General features: G+C 44.1%; 1 protein-coding gene across 1 annotated transcript in view; it reads right to left on the minus strand.

Annotated features, from left to right (window-relative positions):
- The window catches only part of LOC134575464 (alpha-2-macroglobulin-like), a 248,467-nt gene that overhangs the window by 217,280 nt on the left and 13,789 nt on the right, over positions 1–17,398 (minus strand). Inside the window, exon 3 of the mRNA XM_063434757.1 lies at positions 15,892–16,054. Coding sequence (XP_063290827.1) covers positions 15,892–16,054 — 163 coding nt within the window. The remainder of the gene's footprint in view (positions 1–15,891; positions 16,055–17,398) is intronic.

A 17,398-nucleotide genomic window follows, 5' to 3' on the forward strand; every position in this document is an offset into this window, starting at 1 on the left:
GGACTAGTTATAACTGCTAAGCCGGCTGGAATAATGGAGAGGAATATATTGATTTTCATCCGTAACATGAATCTCAAACTTAAAAAATGGAGAAATTTAGAAACCTCATGGCAAGGCAAAATCAATATTATTAACTCATATATTCTACCTAAATGGCAATACTTGTTCTCCATGATTCCACTTAAAGTCCCTGTACCCTGGTTAGCAATGATTCAATCAAGTTTTAATAATTTTATTTGGAACTATAAAAAACCTAGAATTACTCAAAAGATTCTAACCAAAAAGTTGAGTAACGGTGGTCTGAATTTCCCTAGTATTGTATACAGTTATCAAGCGAATATTATTAGGCATATCTATCTTCTCCAGGACCCTAAACAGGTTTCTGAGCCCTGGTATATTATAGAATCCAAAGTGGCTCATTTGGACAAATTACAACATTCTATGTGGACAATTACAAGGACCACTCTTATGAATTCACCCCTAACCAGCTCGTTGATATTATCTCAGACTTTGGAAGAATGGCTTTATATCAAGAAAAAACTAGGCATAAATAATCTTATACCTAAAACATGTACACTTGATATATTGGAAATTCTGAAAGAAGACTTCTCGTTAAGGTATTGGAATAATGTTGATAAATTTAGGATTGCAGATATTATGCAGGGAGATAAAATTTTACCTTTCCAAATCATTATAGATACTCTCCACATTCCACGTGGAGAAATCTTTACTTACCTTCGCTTAAAAAATTTCATCTATAAAAACGTTATTAAAACATCTAATATATTTGCAAAGAAATTGGAATTTTTATTTCATAGTCAATCTATCAGAAAGATCTCGTCTGTTGCAGCGTCCTTGTTGGAGGTGCTTAAAGAATCCCCTCATAGACTGATTAAAACGTGGGAATTAGAATTAGATCTGCAGATTTCTGTAGAAGAGTGGAATTCCTCTCTAAGTCTGGTAAACAAATATATACACTGCCTTAACTTGTCTGAGTGCCATTTTAAAGTTTAATACAGATGGTACTACACTCCAGCCAGACTGGCTAGAATATATGATTCTACTGATCCAACGTGTTGGAGATGTGGAAGTCAGCCAGGTACTTATACACATATATGGTGGACCTGTCCTGTTGTTAAATATCTATGGTCATGGGCTTTTAATATTTTTACAGCTATGACGACAAATAGAATTGAGGAGAATGCCGCTTCGGCCCTCTTAAATCTAAATCTGATTTTCAATTCCCAGAAGGATGTTTGTTTTGCCATTCATTGCTTAGTCGCTGTTAAAATTATTATTGCGAGACATTGGAAATCATCAAAGCCGTTTGATAAGCGGCTACTGATCGATCAGGTCATGTTTCAAATGTCAATGGAATATGAGCTGATCAACAATTCGACTTTTATGTCGAAGAGGAAACAATGGTATAAAGATTGGTTAAAAAAATATAAGGGCTTATTTGGACATCCTTCTATCTAGATAGTTTTTTATATCTGTATTCTATTGTGATATATATGTTGGTTTTACTAAGTGATAAATCAAATAAAATATAAAATAGACGTGGAGATATATAGACTAATGTCGAAGAAAATAATTGATCATGTGCTCTAAATCATGTGCTCTAAATTTTGGTGACGGTTCTTGTTTTTTATTTTGTTTTAAGTGTCATTTTATGCTGGTTCCTAGGTGATTATTGTGATAATATCTTTTTGTATAATGCCAAATAATATGTAATAATTTATCTAAATATTTATTTGTTTGTAACATTATATACGAATTGAATCTCTTAGGCCCAGCATAATTGTCTTTCATTGTGAAAAAGAAAAATGCTTTAATAAAAATCTATTAAAAAAAAAATAAAAAAAAAAACTTTTTTCACTGTTATAGATTGAATAGCAGTTAGTTGTATGCAAGCGTCTATGTATCAGGCCAACAGCGTGTACTCTGCCAGTGCACAGTGCCACTCATATCTGGTGGCACAATAGCGTGCATTTAAAAAACAAAACAACATTTTTTTCACTGTAATAGATTGAATAGCAGTTAGTTGTCTGCAAGCGTCTGTGTGTCAGGCCAACAGCGTGCCAACCTCTGCCAGTGCACATTGCCACTCATATCTGGTGTCACAATAGCGTGCATTTAAAAAAAAAAACTTTTTTCACTGTTATAGATTGAATAGCAATTAGTTGTCTGCAAGCGTCTGTGTGTCAGGCCAACAGCGTGCACTCTGCCAGTGCACAGTGCCACTCATATGTATCTGGTGGCACAATAGCGTGCATTTAAAAACCCAAAAACTTTTTTCACTGTTATAGATTGAATAGCAGTTAGTTGTCTTCAAGCGGGTGTGTCAGGCCTACAGCGTGTACTCTGCCAACCTCTGCAAGTGCACATTGCCACTCATATCTGGTGTCACAATAGCGTGCATTTAAAACCAAAAACCTTTTTTCACTGTTATAGATTGAATAGCAGTTAGTTGTCTTCAAGCGGGTGTGTCAGGCCTACAGCGTGTACTCTGCCAACCTCAGCAAGTGCACATTGCCTCTCATATCTGGTGTCACAATAGAGTGCATTTAAAAACAAAAAACTTTTTTCACTGTTATAGATTGAATAGCAGTTAGTTGTATGCAAGCGTCTATGTATCAGGCCAACAGTGTGTACTCTGCCAGTACACAGTGCCACTCATATCTGGTGGCACAATAGCGTGCATTTAAAAAAACACCAAAAATGTTTTCACTGTAATAGATTGAATAGCAGTTAGTTGTCTGCAAGCGTCTGTGTGTCAGGCCAACAGCGTGTACTCTGCCAATGCACAGTGCCACTCATATCTGGTGTCACAATAGCATGCATTTAAAAACAAAAAACTTTTTTCACTGTTATAGATTGAAATGCAGTTAGTTGTCTTCAAGCGGGTGTGTCAGGCCTACAGCGTGTACTCTGCCAAACTCTGCAATGCACATTGCCACTCATATCTGGTGTCACAATAGCGTGCATTTAAAAACAAAAAACTTTTTTCACTGTTATAGATTGAATAGCAGTTAGTTGTCTTCAAGCAGGTGTGCCAGGCCTACAGCGTGTACTCTGCCAACCTCTGCAACTGCACAGTGACACACATATCTGGTCTCACAGTAGCTTGCACGCATAGTACCACTAATCCAAAAAAAATGACAGGCAGAGGCAGGCCACCCCGCAGGGGCCATCATGGTCGTGGTGCTGTGATTCCCTTTTGCCCTAGAATAATGCCCAGTTTTCAGAGGCCACGTACCCTGAACTTGAAAAGTTCTGAGGACATAGTTGACTGGCTAACACAGGACACCCAATCTTCTACAGCTTCCGCTCGGAACCTTGACGCACCATCCTGCTCCAGCTTAGCTTTGATCACCTCTCAAGATACCACTCACCTGCCTGCCGCCACCACCAACACTAGCACCACAGCCGCTTCACTTGGTATGTCAGAGGAGTTATTTACACATCCGTTTGAAGAAATGAGTGATGCGCAACCATTATTGCCAGAGGATGTAGATAACAGGGATATGTCTCAGGCAGGCAGCATTACACACATGGACGTATGGTGTGATGATGATGATGTTGTACCCGCTGCTGCTTCCTTTGCTGAGTTGACAGATACAGGTGAAGCGGTTGATGATGACGATGCGTCCATGGATGTCACGTGGGTGCCCGCTCGGCAAGAAGAAGAACAGGGTGAAAGTTCAGATGGGGAGACAGAGTGGAGGAGGAAGAGACGAGTTGGAGGCAGGGGGAGGTCATCGCAAGGAGCTAGTGGCACAGTCAGACAGCACGCATCGGCACCCGGGGTCAGCCCGACAGCACGCCAATCAACGCATGATGTGTCCACCACCAGAATGCCGTCATTGCAGAGCTCAGCAGTGTGGAATTGTTTTTGTGTTTCTGCCTCTGACAACAGCGATGCCATTTGCAACCTGTGCCAAAAGAGTCGTGGGAAGTCCAACACCCACCTAGGTACAACTGCTTTGCACAGGCACATGATCGCACATCACAAACGCCTATGGGATCAACACATGAGCACAAGCAGCACACAAATTGAAAGCCGCCATCCTCCTCCTGGTCCAGCATCTTCAGCCATGTCAACCACTGCTGTCCTCCTTGCCCCTCTCAACCATCCGCCACTCCGTCTCTCGCCTTGAGCAGTTCGCGCTCATCTGCCCACAGTCAGGTGTCTGTCAAGGACATGTTTGAGCGTAAGAAGCCAATGTCAGAAAGTCACCCCCTTGCCCAGCGTCTGACAGCTGGCTTGTCTGAACTATTAGCCCGCCAGCTTTTACCATTCAAGCTGGTGGAGTCTGAGGCATTTAATAAATGTGTAGCTATTGGGACACCGCAGTGGAAGGTACCTGGACGAAATTTATTTTCACAAAAGGCAATCCCCAACCTGTACTCGATTGTGCAAAAGGAAGTAATGGCATGTCTGGCACACAGTGTTGGGGCAAGGGTCCATCTGACCACTGATACCTGGTCTACAAAGCATGGTCAGGGCAGGTATATCACCTACACTGCGCATTGGGTAAACCTGCTGATGGCTGTCAAGCATGGAATGCGTGGCTCTGCAGAGGAGTTGGTGACACCGCCACGACTTGCAGGCAGGCCTGCTGCCACCTCCTCTACTCCTCCTACTCCATCCTCTTCCATAACCTCATTGGCTGAGTCCTCTTCTGCTGCTGTGTCTTGCTCCACATCAACGGCACCCCCCCAGCTCCCCAGGTACTATTCCACATCCCGGATACAGCAGTGTCACGCCGTCTTGGGTTTGACTTGCTGGAAAGCAGAGAGTCACACCGGACAAGCACTCCTGTCCGCCCTGAACGCACAGGTGGAAAAGTGGCTGACTCCGCAGCAACTGGATATCGGCAAAGTGGCTTGTGACAATGGAACTAATTTGTTGGCGGCATTGAAGTTGGGCAAGTTGACACATGTGCCGTGCATGGCACATGTGTGTAATCTGATCGTACAATGCTTTGTGCATAAGTACACAGGCTTACAGGACGTCCTTGTCAGGATCGGGTCAGGGATCCAACACGCAGAGTACAAAGAGTAGCAGATACGTATACCGGTCCTTAGAATGGCCGGACTTAACGTATAACTACGATAGAATGGTCAGAGACAAGCCGAGGTCGAGGGAACGAGAAGACAGGTAAGCGAGAGACAAGCCGGGTCAAGGATAACAGAAAGACAGGAGAGTAAATACCAAAGCCGGATCAGAACCAAAAGGCAAGAGAATAACAAAGCACTGTGTGACTAGGCGGACTAGAACCACGACAGGGCAATGAGTAAATGAGAGAGCCACTGTTAAGTATCCTGGCTAGGGAGAGAAGACACGCCTCCGGCGAGTCCTGATTCGTCTCCCGAGATTAGAGTGACAGGACGTTCCGGGTTGGCGTCATGACGTCGACCTCCGGTCCTCCTGCTATAAAAGGAAGTGACTCCCTCGCGGCCGGCGTTAGCAAGACCGAGTGAACCGCGAGGGGCCGAGGAGACATGCCGTCCAGACGGATAAACTTCTACGTCTCTACCTCTCTCAGAGGTAGAGGCCTCAGGTACCCTGACAGTACCCCCCCTCTCAGATACGCCCACCGGGCGGAAGGAGCCGGGGCGAGATGGAAAGCGGGAGTGAAATGCCCTGCGAAGGCGAGGAGCATGAACATCCTCTTGTGGTACCCAACACCTCTCCTCAGGACCATAACCCTTCCAGTCAACCAAATATTGTACTCTCCCCCGGGAGACACGAGAATCAATAATGGAGTTAACCTCATACTCCTCCTGACCCTCCACCTAAACAGGGCGCGGAGGGGCGATTGTGGAGGAGAATCTGTTACAGATTAGAGGTTTCAGCAATGACACGTGAAAGGAGTTCGGGATGCGTAAAGTAGCTGGGAGAGCTAGACGATACGCCACTGGGTTAATTCGAGTCAAGATCCTGTAGGGACCAATATAACGAGGAGCGAATTTCATGGAAGGAACTTTAAGGCGAATATTCCTTGTACTCAACCAAACTCTATCGCCTGGAACAAAATTCGGAGCCGCCCTTCTACGTTTGTCAGCATGTTTCTTAACCAGTATAGAATTGTGTAGAAGAATCTGTCGAGTCTGGTCCCACAACTTCCGCAAATTGGCCACATGGACATCAACCGACGGCACTCCTTGGGAAGGAGAAACCGAGGGAAGAATAGATGGATGAAAGCCATAGTTCATGAAGAAGGGGCTTGAATGCGTAGAGTCACAAACGAGATTGTTGTGCGCAAACTCCGCCCAAGGAATCAAACCGACCCAATCGTCCTGGTGTTCGGAAACAAAACAACGTAAGTATTGCTCAATCCTCTGGTTGGTTCGTTCGGCAGCTCCGTTAGACTGAGGATGATAGGCGGACGAAAAATTCAATTTGATGCCTAATTGAGAACAGAAGGCTCTCCAAAAACGTGAAACAAATTGGGAGCCTCTATCAGAAGTGATCTCCGAAGGAATCCCATGCAAGCGAAAAATCTCTTTAGCAAAGATCTCCGCCAATTCAGGAGAAGTCGGGAGTTTAGGCAAAGGTACGAAATGTGCCATCTTGGTAAACCTATCGTAACAAAACAACGTAAGTATTGCTCAATCCTCTGGTTGGTTCGTTCGGCAGCTCCGTTAGACTGAGGATGATAGGCGGACGAAAAATTCAATTTGATGCCTAATTGAGAACAGAAGGCTCTCCAAAAACGTGAAACAAATTGGGAGCCTCTATCAGAAGTGATCTCCGAAGGAATCCCATGCAAGCGAAAAATCTCTTTAGCAAAGATCTCCGCCAATTCAGGAGAAGTCGGGAGTTTAGGCAAAGGTACGAAATGTGCCATCTTGGTAAACCTATCGACTACGGTGAGGATAACAGTGTGCCTTTTAGAAATAGGCAAATCCACAATAAAGTCCATTGCCACACAGGACCAAGGTTTGTCAGGAATTTCCAGAGGTTGTAGAAGGCCACAAGGAAGCGAATGCGGTAGTTTAGTCTTAGTACAGACCTCACAAACTCCGATAAAATCCTTAATATCCTTCCGTAACGAAGGCCACCAGAAATCCTTGGAGATCAAAGAATACGTCTTGCGAACACCCGGATGACCAGCCACCTTACTCTCGTGAAGACACTGTAAGAGCTCCAATTGGAGTTCAGGAGGAACGAAAAGTCTGGAAGCCGGAGTCAGTCTAGGTGCCAGATGCTGCAAGCTCCTTATCTGATCAAGTAGCGGAGAATGGACTTTGAGAGTAGTGTTAGCGATAATGTTACACTTGGGTACTATAGAGGACAAAACCGGCTCAGATACGGCAGCAGGTTCATATTGGCGAGATAAGGCATCGGCTTTAGAATTCTTAGAACCTGGCCTATATGTGAGTACGTAGTTGAAGTGAGTGAGAAATATGGACCAACGAGCCTGTCTAGATGATAGTCGTTTAGCCTCTCCAATATAGGATAAGTTTTTATGATCTGTCAAAATCGTAACAGGATGCAAAGTACCCTCCAACAAATGTCTCCACTCCTTCAAGGCCATTATAACCGCTAGTAGTTCCCTGTCACCAATGTCATATCTGCTTTCAGTACCTGACAATTTTTTGGAAAAGTATCCACAAGGATGTAATGGTTTATCAACACCCAACCTTTGGGACAGAACAGCACCTATACCTGTCTCAGAAGCGTCAACTTCGAGTAGGAAAGGTAGTGTAGTATCAGGGTGAACTAAAATTGGTGCGGAAGCAAACAGCTCCTTGAGTGTCTTAAAAGCCAGAAGTGCTTCAGTAGACCAATTCTTAGTATCAGCCCCTTGTTTGGTCATATTGGTGATGGGAGCAATGATAGAGGAGTATCCCTTAATGAAACGTCTGTAGTAATTGGAGAAACCAATAAATCTCTGGATAGCCTTGAGACCCTTAGGTAAAGGCCAATCTAATATGGATTGGAGCTTCTCCGGATCCATTTCAAACCCCTCCCCAGAAATCACATAACCAAGAAAGGTAGTTTGGGATTGGTCAAAGCTGCATTTCTCTAGTTTGCAGTATAAGCCATGCTGAAGAAGTTTGTGTAAAACCATTCTGACTTGTCCGTGGTGAGTTTCAATATCCCTGGAATGTATAAGTATATCATCAAGGTATACAATCACACAGTCATCTTGAAACTCCCTAAGAACCTCATTAATAAGGTCCTGAAATACCGCCGGGGCATTGCAGAGACCAAAAGGCATTACAGTATACTCATAGTGCCCATATCGAGTATTGAATGCAGTTTTCCACTCGTCTCCGTCGTGAATTCTCACCAAATTATAAGCACCTCTAAGGTCTAACTTAGTGAAAATCTTAGAACTTTTTAATCGATCAAAAAGCTCGGTGATCAAGGGAATCGGATATACATTTCTAATGGTTATCTTGTTAAGACCTCTGTAGTCAATGCAGGGTCTTAAAGAACCATCCTTCTTTTTAACAAAAAAAAATCCAGCCCCAGCAGGAGAGGAGGATCTTCTAATGAACCCCTTGTCTAGGTTTTCACGAATATACTCCTCTAGAACTAAGTTTTCATTCGTAGACAAAGGGTATACATGACCCCTGGGGGGCATAGTACCAGAAAGTAAATTAATTTTGCAATCAAAAGGCCTATGTGGTGGTAAGGTATCAGCCTTTCCTTTGTCAAATACTGCCTTTAAATCTTGATACAAGAACGGTATCTGTACTTTGGTAGAGTCGGTAGCGTTATTAAGTGAGTTGACACTACAAAGAGGTGACACTTTCTTTAAACAATTCTCTTGACAATCCTGACCATACGAAACTATTTCCCCTGATCTCCAATCTATAACGGGGTTATGTCTCTTAAGCCAGGAGTATCCCAGGACTATGGGAACAGAAGGAGATGAAATGAGTAGTAGGGATATTTCCTCCTTGTGTAGAATACCAGTAGTTAAGTAAAGAGGTGTGGTTTCCCGGAAAATCACCGGCTCAACTAAAGGTCTACCATCAATGGCCTCAACAGCCAAGGGTGTCTTCCTTAACTGGGATGGGATAGTGTGTTTGGTGAGAAACTTTTGGTCGATAAAACTCTCAGCAGCGCCGGAGTCTATCAATGCCATAGTCTCTAAAGTTCCCTTCTCCCAAGTTAAAGAGACCGGTAATAGGAGTCTATGTTCTTTGTAGTTATGAGTAGAGGACAAAATCGAAACACCCAAGGTCTGTCCTCTAGAGAAACTTAGGTGCGAGCGTTTCCCGGACGACTGGGACAGCTCAAACGTACATGACCTCTGACCCCACAATACATACACAGTCCCTCCCTTCTCCTGTACTGTCTCTCCTCCTCTGAGAGACGAGTAAGGCCTAACTGCATAGGTTCTGAAACCTGTGGAGTTTTGGTTTCAGAAATTTGAAATGATGGTGCTAGTCTAAAGGAAGATTTACCGGTTCTATCTCGAGTATTCTGCCTCTCCCTTAGACGTTCGTCAATACGAGAGATAAAGGAAATTAAGTCTTCCAGGTTCTCGGGAAGCTCTCTTGTCGCTACCTCATCAAGTATTACATCGGATAATCCATTTAAAAATACGTCTATATAGGCCTGTTCATTCCATTTTACCTCTGCCGCCAAAGACCTGAACTCTAGTGCGTAATCCACAAGTGTTTGGTTGTCTTGTCTAAGGCGCAACAGTAATCTGGCTGCATTGACCCTCCTGCCAGGGGGATCAAAAGTTCTTTTAAAAGCAGCTACAAAGGCATTATAGTTATAGACTAATGGATTATCATTCTCCCACAACGGATTAGCCCATCTCAGAGCTTTCTCAATGAGTAAAGTAATAATAAATCCCACTTTTGCCCTATCAGTAGGGTATGAACGGGGCTGTAGCTCGAAATGGATACTGATCTGGTTCAAAAAGCCACGACACCTCTCAGGAGAACCAGCATAACGTACAGGTGGGGTAACTCGGGAAGAAGCACCTACAGTAGCTACCTCTAGCCCTGAACCCACAGAAGAAGCAGACATATTACGCATCTCCTCAGGTGGATTAATAGGACGAGATAGCAGCGCCTGTAGTGCTAGAGCCATCTGATCCATCCTATGATCCATGGCGTCAAACCTAGGATCAGGAGAACCAAGCTGACAATTTGTACCTGCAGGATCCATGGCCCTGTCGTAATGTCAGGATCGGGTCAGGGATCCAACACGCAGAGTACAAAGAGTAGCAGATACGTATACCGGTCCTTAGAATGGCCGGACTTAACGTATAACTACGATAGAATGGTCAGAGACAAGCCAAGGTCGAGGGAACGAGAAGACAGGTAAGCGAGAGACAAGCCGGGTCAAGGATAACAGAAAGACAGGAGAGTAAATACCAAAGCCGGATCAGAACCAAAAGGCAAGAGAATAACAAAGCACTGTGTGACTAGGCGGACTAGAACCACGACAGGGCAATGAGTAAATGAGAGAGCCACTGTTAAGTATCCTGGCTAGGGAGAGAAGACACGCCTCCGGCGAGTCCTGATTCGTCTCCCGAGATTAGAGTGACAGGACGTTCCGGGTTGGCGTCATGACGTCGACCTCCGGTCCTCCTGCTATAAAAGGAAGTGACTCCCTCGCGGCCGGCGTTAGCAAGACCGAGTGAACCGCGAGGGGCCGAGGAGACATGCCGTCCGGACGGATAAACTTCTACGTCTCTACCTCTCTCAGAGGTAGAGGCCTCAGGTACCCTGACAGTCCTGAAGCAGGCCAGGAAGGTGTGTGGCCATTTCAGGCGTTACTACACGGCCATGGCGCACTTTGCAGATATCCAGCGGCAAAACAACATGCCAGTGAGGCGCTTGATTTGCGACAGCCCGACACGTTGGAATTCAACACTCCTAATGTTCACCCGCCTGCTCCAACAAGAAAAAGCCGTTAATGAATATTTGTATGACCGGGGTGCTAGGACAGCCTCTGGGGAGCTGGGATTTTTTTTGCCAAGTTACTGGACGCTCATGCGCAATGCCTGTAGGCTCAAGCGTCCTTTTGAAGAGGTGACAAACCTAGTCAGTCGCACCGAAGGCACCATCAGCGACATCATACCATTTGTTTTCTTCCTGGAGCATGCCCTGCGAAGAGTGCTGGATCAGGCCATAGATGAGCGTGAAGAGGAAGAGGAAGAGGTGTGGTCACCATCACCACCAGAAACAGCCTTATCAGCATCGCTTGCTGGACCTGCGGCAATGCTGGAAGAGGATTGTGAGGAAGAGGAGTCAGAGGAGGAATGTGGCTTTGAGGAGGAGGAGGAAGACCAACCACAACAGGCATCCCAGGGTGCTCGTTGTCACCTATCTGGTACCCGTGGTGTTGTACGTGGCTGGGGGGAAGAACATACCTTCATTGAGATCACTGAGGAGGAGGAACGGGAAATGAGTAGCTCGGCATCCAACCTTGTGCAAATTGGGTCTTTCATACTGTCGTGCCTGTTGAGGGACCCTCGTATAAAAAGGCTGAAGGAGAACGACCTGTACTGGGTGTCCACGCTACTAGACCCCCGGTATAAGCAGAAAGTGGCTGAAATGTTACCAAATTACAACAAGTCGGAAAGGATGCAGCATTTGCAAAATAAATTAAAAAGTATGCTTTACACAGCGTATAAGGGTGATGTCACAGCACAACAGGAATCTAACAGGGGAAGAGGTGAAAGTAATCCTCCTCCTCCAACGACCACGCCGGCAAGTACAGGATGCTTTAAAGACGTGTTGTTGATGGAGGACATGCAGAGCTTTTTAAGTCCTACGCATCGCCACAGCCCTTCGGGATCCACCCTCAGAGAACGACTCGACCGACAGGTAGCAGACTGCCTCGCCTTAACTGCAGATATCGACACTCTGAGGAGTGATGAACCCCTTGACTACTCGGTGTGCAGGCTTGACCTGTGGCCTGAGCTATCCCAATTTGCGATAGAACTTCTGGCCTGCCCCGCTTCAAGTGTCCTGTCAGAAAGCACCTTCAGTGCAGCACGAGGTTTTGTCACTGAGAAGAGAAGTCGCCTAGGTCAAAAAAGTCTAGATTACCTCACCTTTATTAAGATGAGGGATGGATCCCAAAGGGACTGACAGTGGGCGAAACATTTGACTAAAAAAGGCCTGATGAGATGAGCAGCCTTGGGCTAAAAATGGTGATCCTATGTAGGAGGAACAGTCCCTATTCTGGTCTGTGTCAGTGTGTATCAGGGTCCCTGAGGACAGGTGTCAATCCATATCTGCCAATTGACCCTATGTAGGGGGAACAGTCCTTATTCTGCTCTGTGTCAGTGTGTATCAGGGTCTCTGAGGACAGGTGTCAATCCATAGCTTCCAAGTGACCCTATGCAGGGGGAACAGTCCCTATTCTGCTCTGTGTCAGTGTGTATCAGGGTCTCTGAGGACAGGTGTCAATCCATATCTGCCAATTGACCCTATGTAGGGGGAACAGTCCCTATTCTGCTCTGTGTCAGTGTGTATCAGGGATCATTAGGATAGGTGTCAATCCATATCTGCCAAGTGACCCTATGTAGAGGGAACAGTCCCTATTCTGCTCTGTGTCCATGTGTATCAGGGATCATTGGATAGGTGTCAATCCATATCTGCCAAGTGACCCTATGTAGGGGGGACAGTCCCTATTCTGTCTGTGTCAGTGTGTATCAGGGTATCTGAGGACAGGTGTCAATCCATATCTGCCAAGAGACCCTATGTAGGAGGAACAGTCCCTATTCTGCTCTGTGTCAGTGTGTATCAGGGTCCCTGAGGACAGGTGTCAATCCATATCTGCCAAGTGACCCTATGTAGGGGAACAGTCCCTATTCTGCTCTGTGTCAGTGTTTATCAGGGTCTCTGAGGACAGGTGTCAATCCATATGTCAAGGTGTCAATATGTCATATGTCAGGTGTCAATCCATAGCCATTGTGATTTAGGAAGGTTGTGTGGTTTTTGCCCTTTATGGATTAAAACCAGACTCTGCATCAACTGTGTAATTTTCCATGGGAGTTTTGCCATGGATCCCCCTCCGGCATGCCACAGTCCAGGTGTTAGTCCCCTTGAAACAACTTTTCCATCACTATTGTGGCCAGAAAGAGTCCCTGTGGGTTTTAAAATTCACCTGCCCATTGAAGTCTATGGCGGTTCGCCCGGTTCGCCGGTTCGCGAAAGTTTGCGGAAGTTCGCATTCGCCGTTCGCGAACCGAAACTTTTATGTTCGCAACATCACTAATCCCTATCAGACAAGAACTGGAAACAGATCTTTTTGCTAATCCATAAATCCTCAGTAAACCTGGCCGCACAGGAGAGCAACTGTAAGAGGATAGCATTACAGTCCCATGCTGTTGTAGATGGGCAGATACATTTTAACAAAGGTGTATAGTTGCCAAGCTAGATGAAATTTTACAAAAGTGAATCTGCCTCCTATGTCTAAAAGGTAACAAACTTGCGGAGTCCAAGTCGAGAGATACTGCAATCCTGTTCTCGAGGACCCTGGCAATGACCACTTCTCAGTGGTCCACCCTAAATGCCAAATTCATCCTTCCTGTTATTGGCAGGGTCCTCGAGAATAGGATTGCAGTATCTCTCGACTTGGACTCCGCAAGCTTGCTATAGAATACAAGTGGAAATCTAGGATAATTTAGGTCTGGCGCTGAGGTGCCTTTAGAGTGGGTCTCTTGTATAAAAACTACTCTTGCGGAATGGAATTCACAAAATGCATGCAACCCCTTCTCAGGGATGTTTGACAGCCTGGCGTTAACAGGTGTGCCATGTTTGGAGAGGAGCCTAGAGAGTCTTTATACTAGTTGCATGTCCTGAGCAATAAGAAGGTAAGAATAAACAATAAGGCCAAAGGGGCCAACTAAGTCTATGTACATAGCATTGATGTTATGGATGTGAAGTTAGGTACAGAGAGTTTCATCATATGCTATAACGTACAATTGTGTGATAAGAACAATTAACTGTTCAGAGTAAGAAGAATTACTACTTGAGACTGGTTGCCTGGCCAGAGCTTGGTTTTGCGAGCACCATGAGGCTGTCGCTGCAAAGTCTGGGATGAAACATCACAAGCATACAAAGCATGGCAATGGTAGTGCAATACATAGCCCTGTTTATTCATGTGTACTTTGATACAATACCTCTGCTGAAATAAAAGCGTATAATGAGAGCAAACACGCCCCAGGTACCAACTCCAGTGAGCCAAGTGTCCCCAGGAACCCCAGTGCCCCCCTGGAGGACCCCTGGTGGCGCCATGGCAGCCCTCCCCCACCTATCATACCCCCCACCCCTGGTACATGCCCTGGTGACCTGAGGTGCCACCCACAGCAAGGAGACCTTCTTTGGCAGAGAAGCAGCCTAGGTCCCAACTCCCACAATTCAAATAAAAAACCTGCACTGCACAAAGAGTGCTATGTTGTCAGTTCAGATCTCTCAATGGGGAAGTCTCATCTTCCAAAAACAAGGCTCTGAAGTGCAGAGCTTAGGAAAGTTAAATGGCTTGCGCAGTGACTTTGATTCAATCCTGATGTGCTTCCTTGTAAGAGGAGAAATTTGAATGTTCATCGTTGTGTAGTCAAGGTCCCTCTTCAAACTAGGGAAGTCCATCGGTAGGAAATTGTTCAAAAATATAACTAATCCTCAGGGATAGAATCTTGTGAGGGGTAATAACAAATAGGGAACAGTATCATATGTGTTACGCAGATCAAGCAAAAGAGTCTAATAGCGAGCTCGCTAATAAGAAAAAGGACACAGCTCACTTATTGGCAAGTGTTCCATTAGGGAGACAAAAAGGCAGTATAGGCCAGAGTCCTGCAATTCAGTCGAGGCCTTCACTCAGGGTGATTTCCATCTCTTCAACCCCTGGAGTGATGGGCCCGGTTGCAGCTGTGACCCCTGCGACCGCGGTAGTTCCGCCACTGATTGTACCTAGACAACAAGACTTTCACACACAAGGCAGAGTGCCAGAACTGGCATACATAACAGTAAACTAGGAATAATGGAAGGATAATACTATTGAGGGAGACAGAATAACAAACCAGGAAGTATAGCAGCTCCTCAGATTCACCATTGCTTTACATCTGGTAAGTAGCACAAAACATCATTCCACTCTTAATCATCCATTCCCACAATAAAATTATTTGGTAAAGTGATTAAACATGTGCAACATATAACATCCTCCTGACAGCTACCCATCAGCACCCTGACTATTGCCCGACAGAGTGTTCGCAGTATAGATTGAACTTGTCTTTGTCCTTTACCTTTTTTGGTTGATTCTCTCTCTCTCTCTCTCTCTCTCTCTCTCTCTCTCTCTCTCTCTATATATATATATATATATATATATATATACATATACATATATATATATATATATATATATATATATATATATATATATATATATATATATTGCTTTCTTTTATTGTTGATCTGGTGTCAGGATTAACATTAACTAACGCTGTCCATCTACTGCATACTTGTAAAATATAGTAATCCCCAATTCCAATAAACTGGAATGAACTCCCTGTGGGATGAGATGAAGGTATATGTAAAAGTTCATGTTAGCTGCTATTTTCTTCTGCAATTCCTGAGTTGTGTTTTGGAGAATACAATAAATTAGTAGTCAAATCTGTTTTCTTGTCTTTACTTGTCTATCATAGACTCATTTTTCAAACTTAAAGCTTGAAATACTTGAACTCCATTAAGTACAGTTTTTAATTCATGCCAGTCTGTAATGTCTCTTTTCTGGCTTGGCCTACCTATTTTACAAATATGCCACCTCTCAGTGGTCCACCCGAAATGCCAAATTCATCCTTCCTATTATTGGGATAATATGCAAGCAATAAATCTAGTGAATAAGACTTATAACAAGTTTATACATATAACACAACATCTCTCTCATCCCATTACCAGTTTGTCCTGGTTTGTACACAGGTTTGTCTGTTTGGACGACAATATTGGACCTTTGCTTCTTCAGGAGAACATTTGTTTGCCTGGTTATTGAGTCACATGTAGTTTCAATAAAAACATTTATTGTAGCAACTTCATCATCATTATTAGTGGATTTTGGAGCCTGTAAAAGACACAAACAATTACTGTGGATTGTAGAATGAGAAAACAGTTATTCTGTGCCTAATTAACACAGGGACGTCAGCGCTGGATTCAGTCACTGAGGGGGGTTTAACCTCTTCAGCACTGCGGGAGGGGGGGGGTGCGAGGGAGGAGGGCACTGCAGGAGCCGATATCACCAGGAAAATGGGTTTGTTTTCCTGGCACTATAGAATCCCTTTAAATAGATATATAAAAAGGTATCTTTGAATAATACATGGATGAATGAAAACATTTTGTTTAAAAAATATATAAATAATAACAGAATGCTGGAAACGTGCATCTGGCATGCCTGACAGATTTAGACATTTACACATACAGATTTTTATTTGGAAAAATCATTGACATGGCAACATCTTGATAGAAGAGAAGAGAGGGAGTCTGATCAGTGTGATCATGCAGAGCCAGCTTCAGTGTCTATTTTCTCTCTTCGACTCCTGCACGATAATGCCCTGTCAAGTGATGATGTCCTTTAATCAAGTAATGATACACATAATGACACAGGTGGTGCCAATCAGAATTAACCTATGGATTTATATACTTACCTTTCCTGTTCCTCCCTGCCCTGTTGTGGTCTTTGCTTGCTAGTACTGCTACTGAACTTGTGTTTCTGGTTATGTACTCTCTGGCTTGTTTATCCGACTTTGTGACTTTCTCCTACCCTTTGACATCGGCTTGTTTCTCGTTATTCTTTCTTCTGGTTCCCCTTACTCGGCTTGTCTCCTGACTATTCTTTGTGTGCTTAGCCCGGCCACTCTAAGGTCCGGTACTGCACCTTTTCTGTGTGTGTGTTGGCGTGTTTGGTTCCCGGAATCGTGACAAAGAATATAATATACAAACTTTCACCTATTCAACCGTGTATGGTGGAAATAACAAATATATTTAACTTAACTTTACACAGCTCCCCCTTTAGTTGCCTCCCAATATGGTAACCAATAACAGGATATAAACAAAATACAAAATATAGGGATCCATTTGATATCACTAAAATAAATAAAAACATAATATAATATAATATTTTACATCTAATAGCAAGACAATTAAAGGATGCACTCTCAAATTTGATATGATAAAAACCATTCAACCCTCCACTCATGGTTGTGGTCCTAATCTGGAAGCCAGAAATTTCAGGAACTCCAAGTAATATAGTGAAGTACAAAATTATTTATTGGCACATATTAAAACAAATTCAATTAGTATAAAACAAAAACGGTCCTATGCATTTCCTCCTCCATGGAGGACTTCCTCAGGGACCAATTTTAAAAATTAATATAATAAAACAGAAAGTGACCAATAAAGTCTCTGACAT

The sequence above is a fragment of the Pelobates fuscus genome, chromosome 10 (genome assembly GCF_036172605.1).
Source record: "Pelobates fuscus isolate aPelFus1 chromosome 10, aPelFus1.pri, whole genome shotgun sequence".
Classification (NCBI taxonomy): domain Eukaryota; kingdom Metazoa; phylum Chordata; class Amphibia; order Anura; family Pelobatidae; genus Pelobates; species Pelobates fuscus.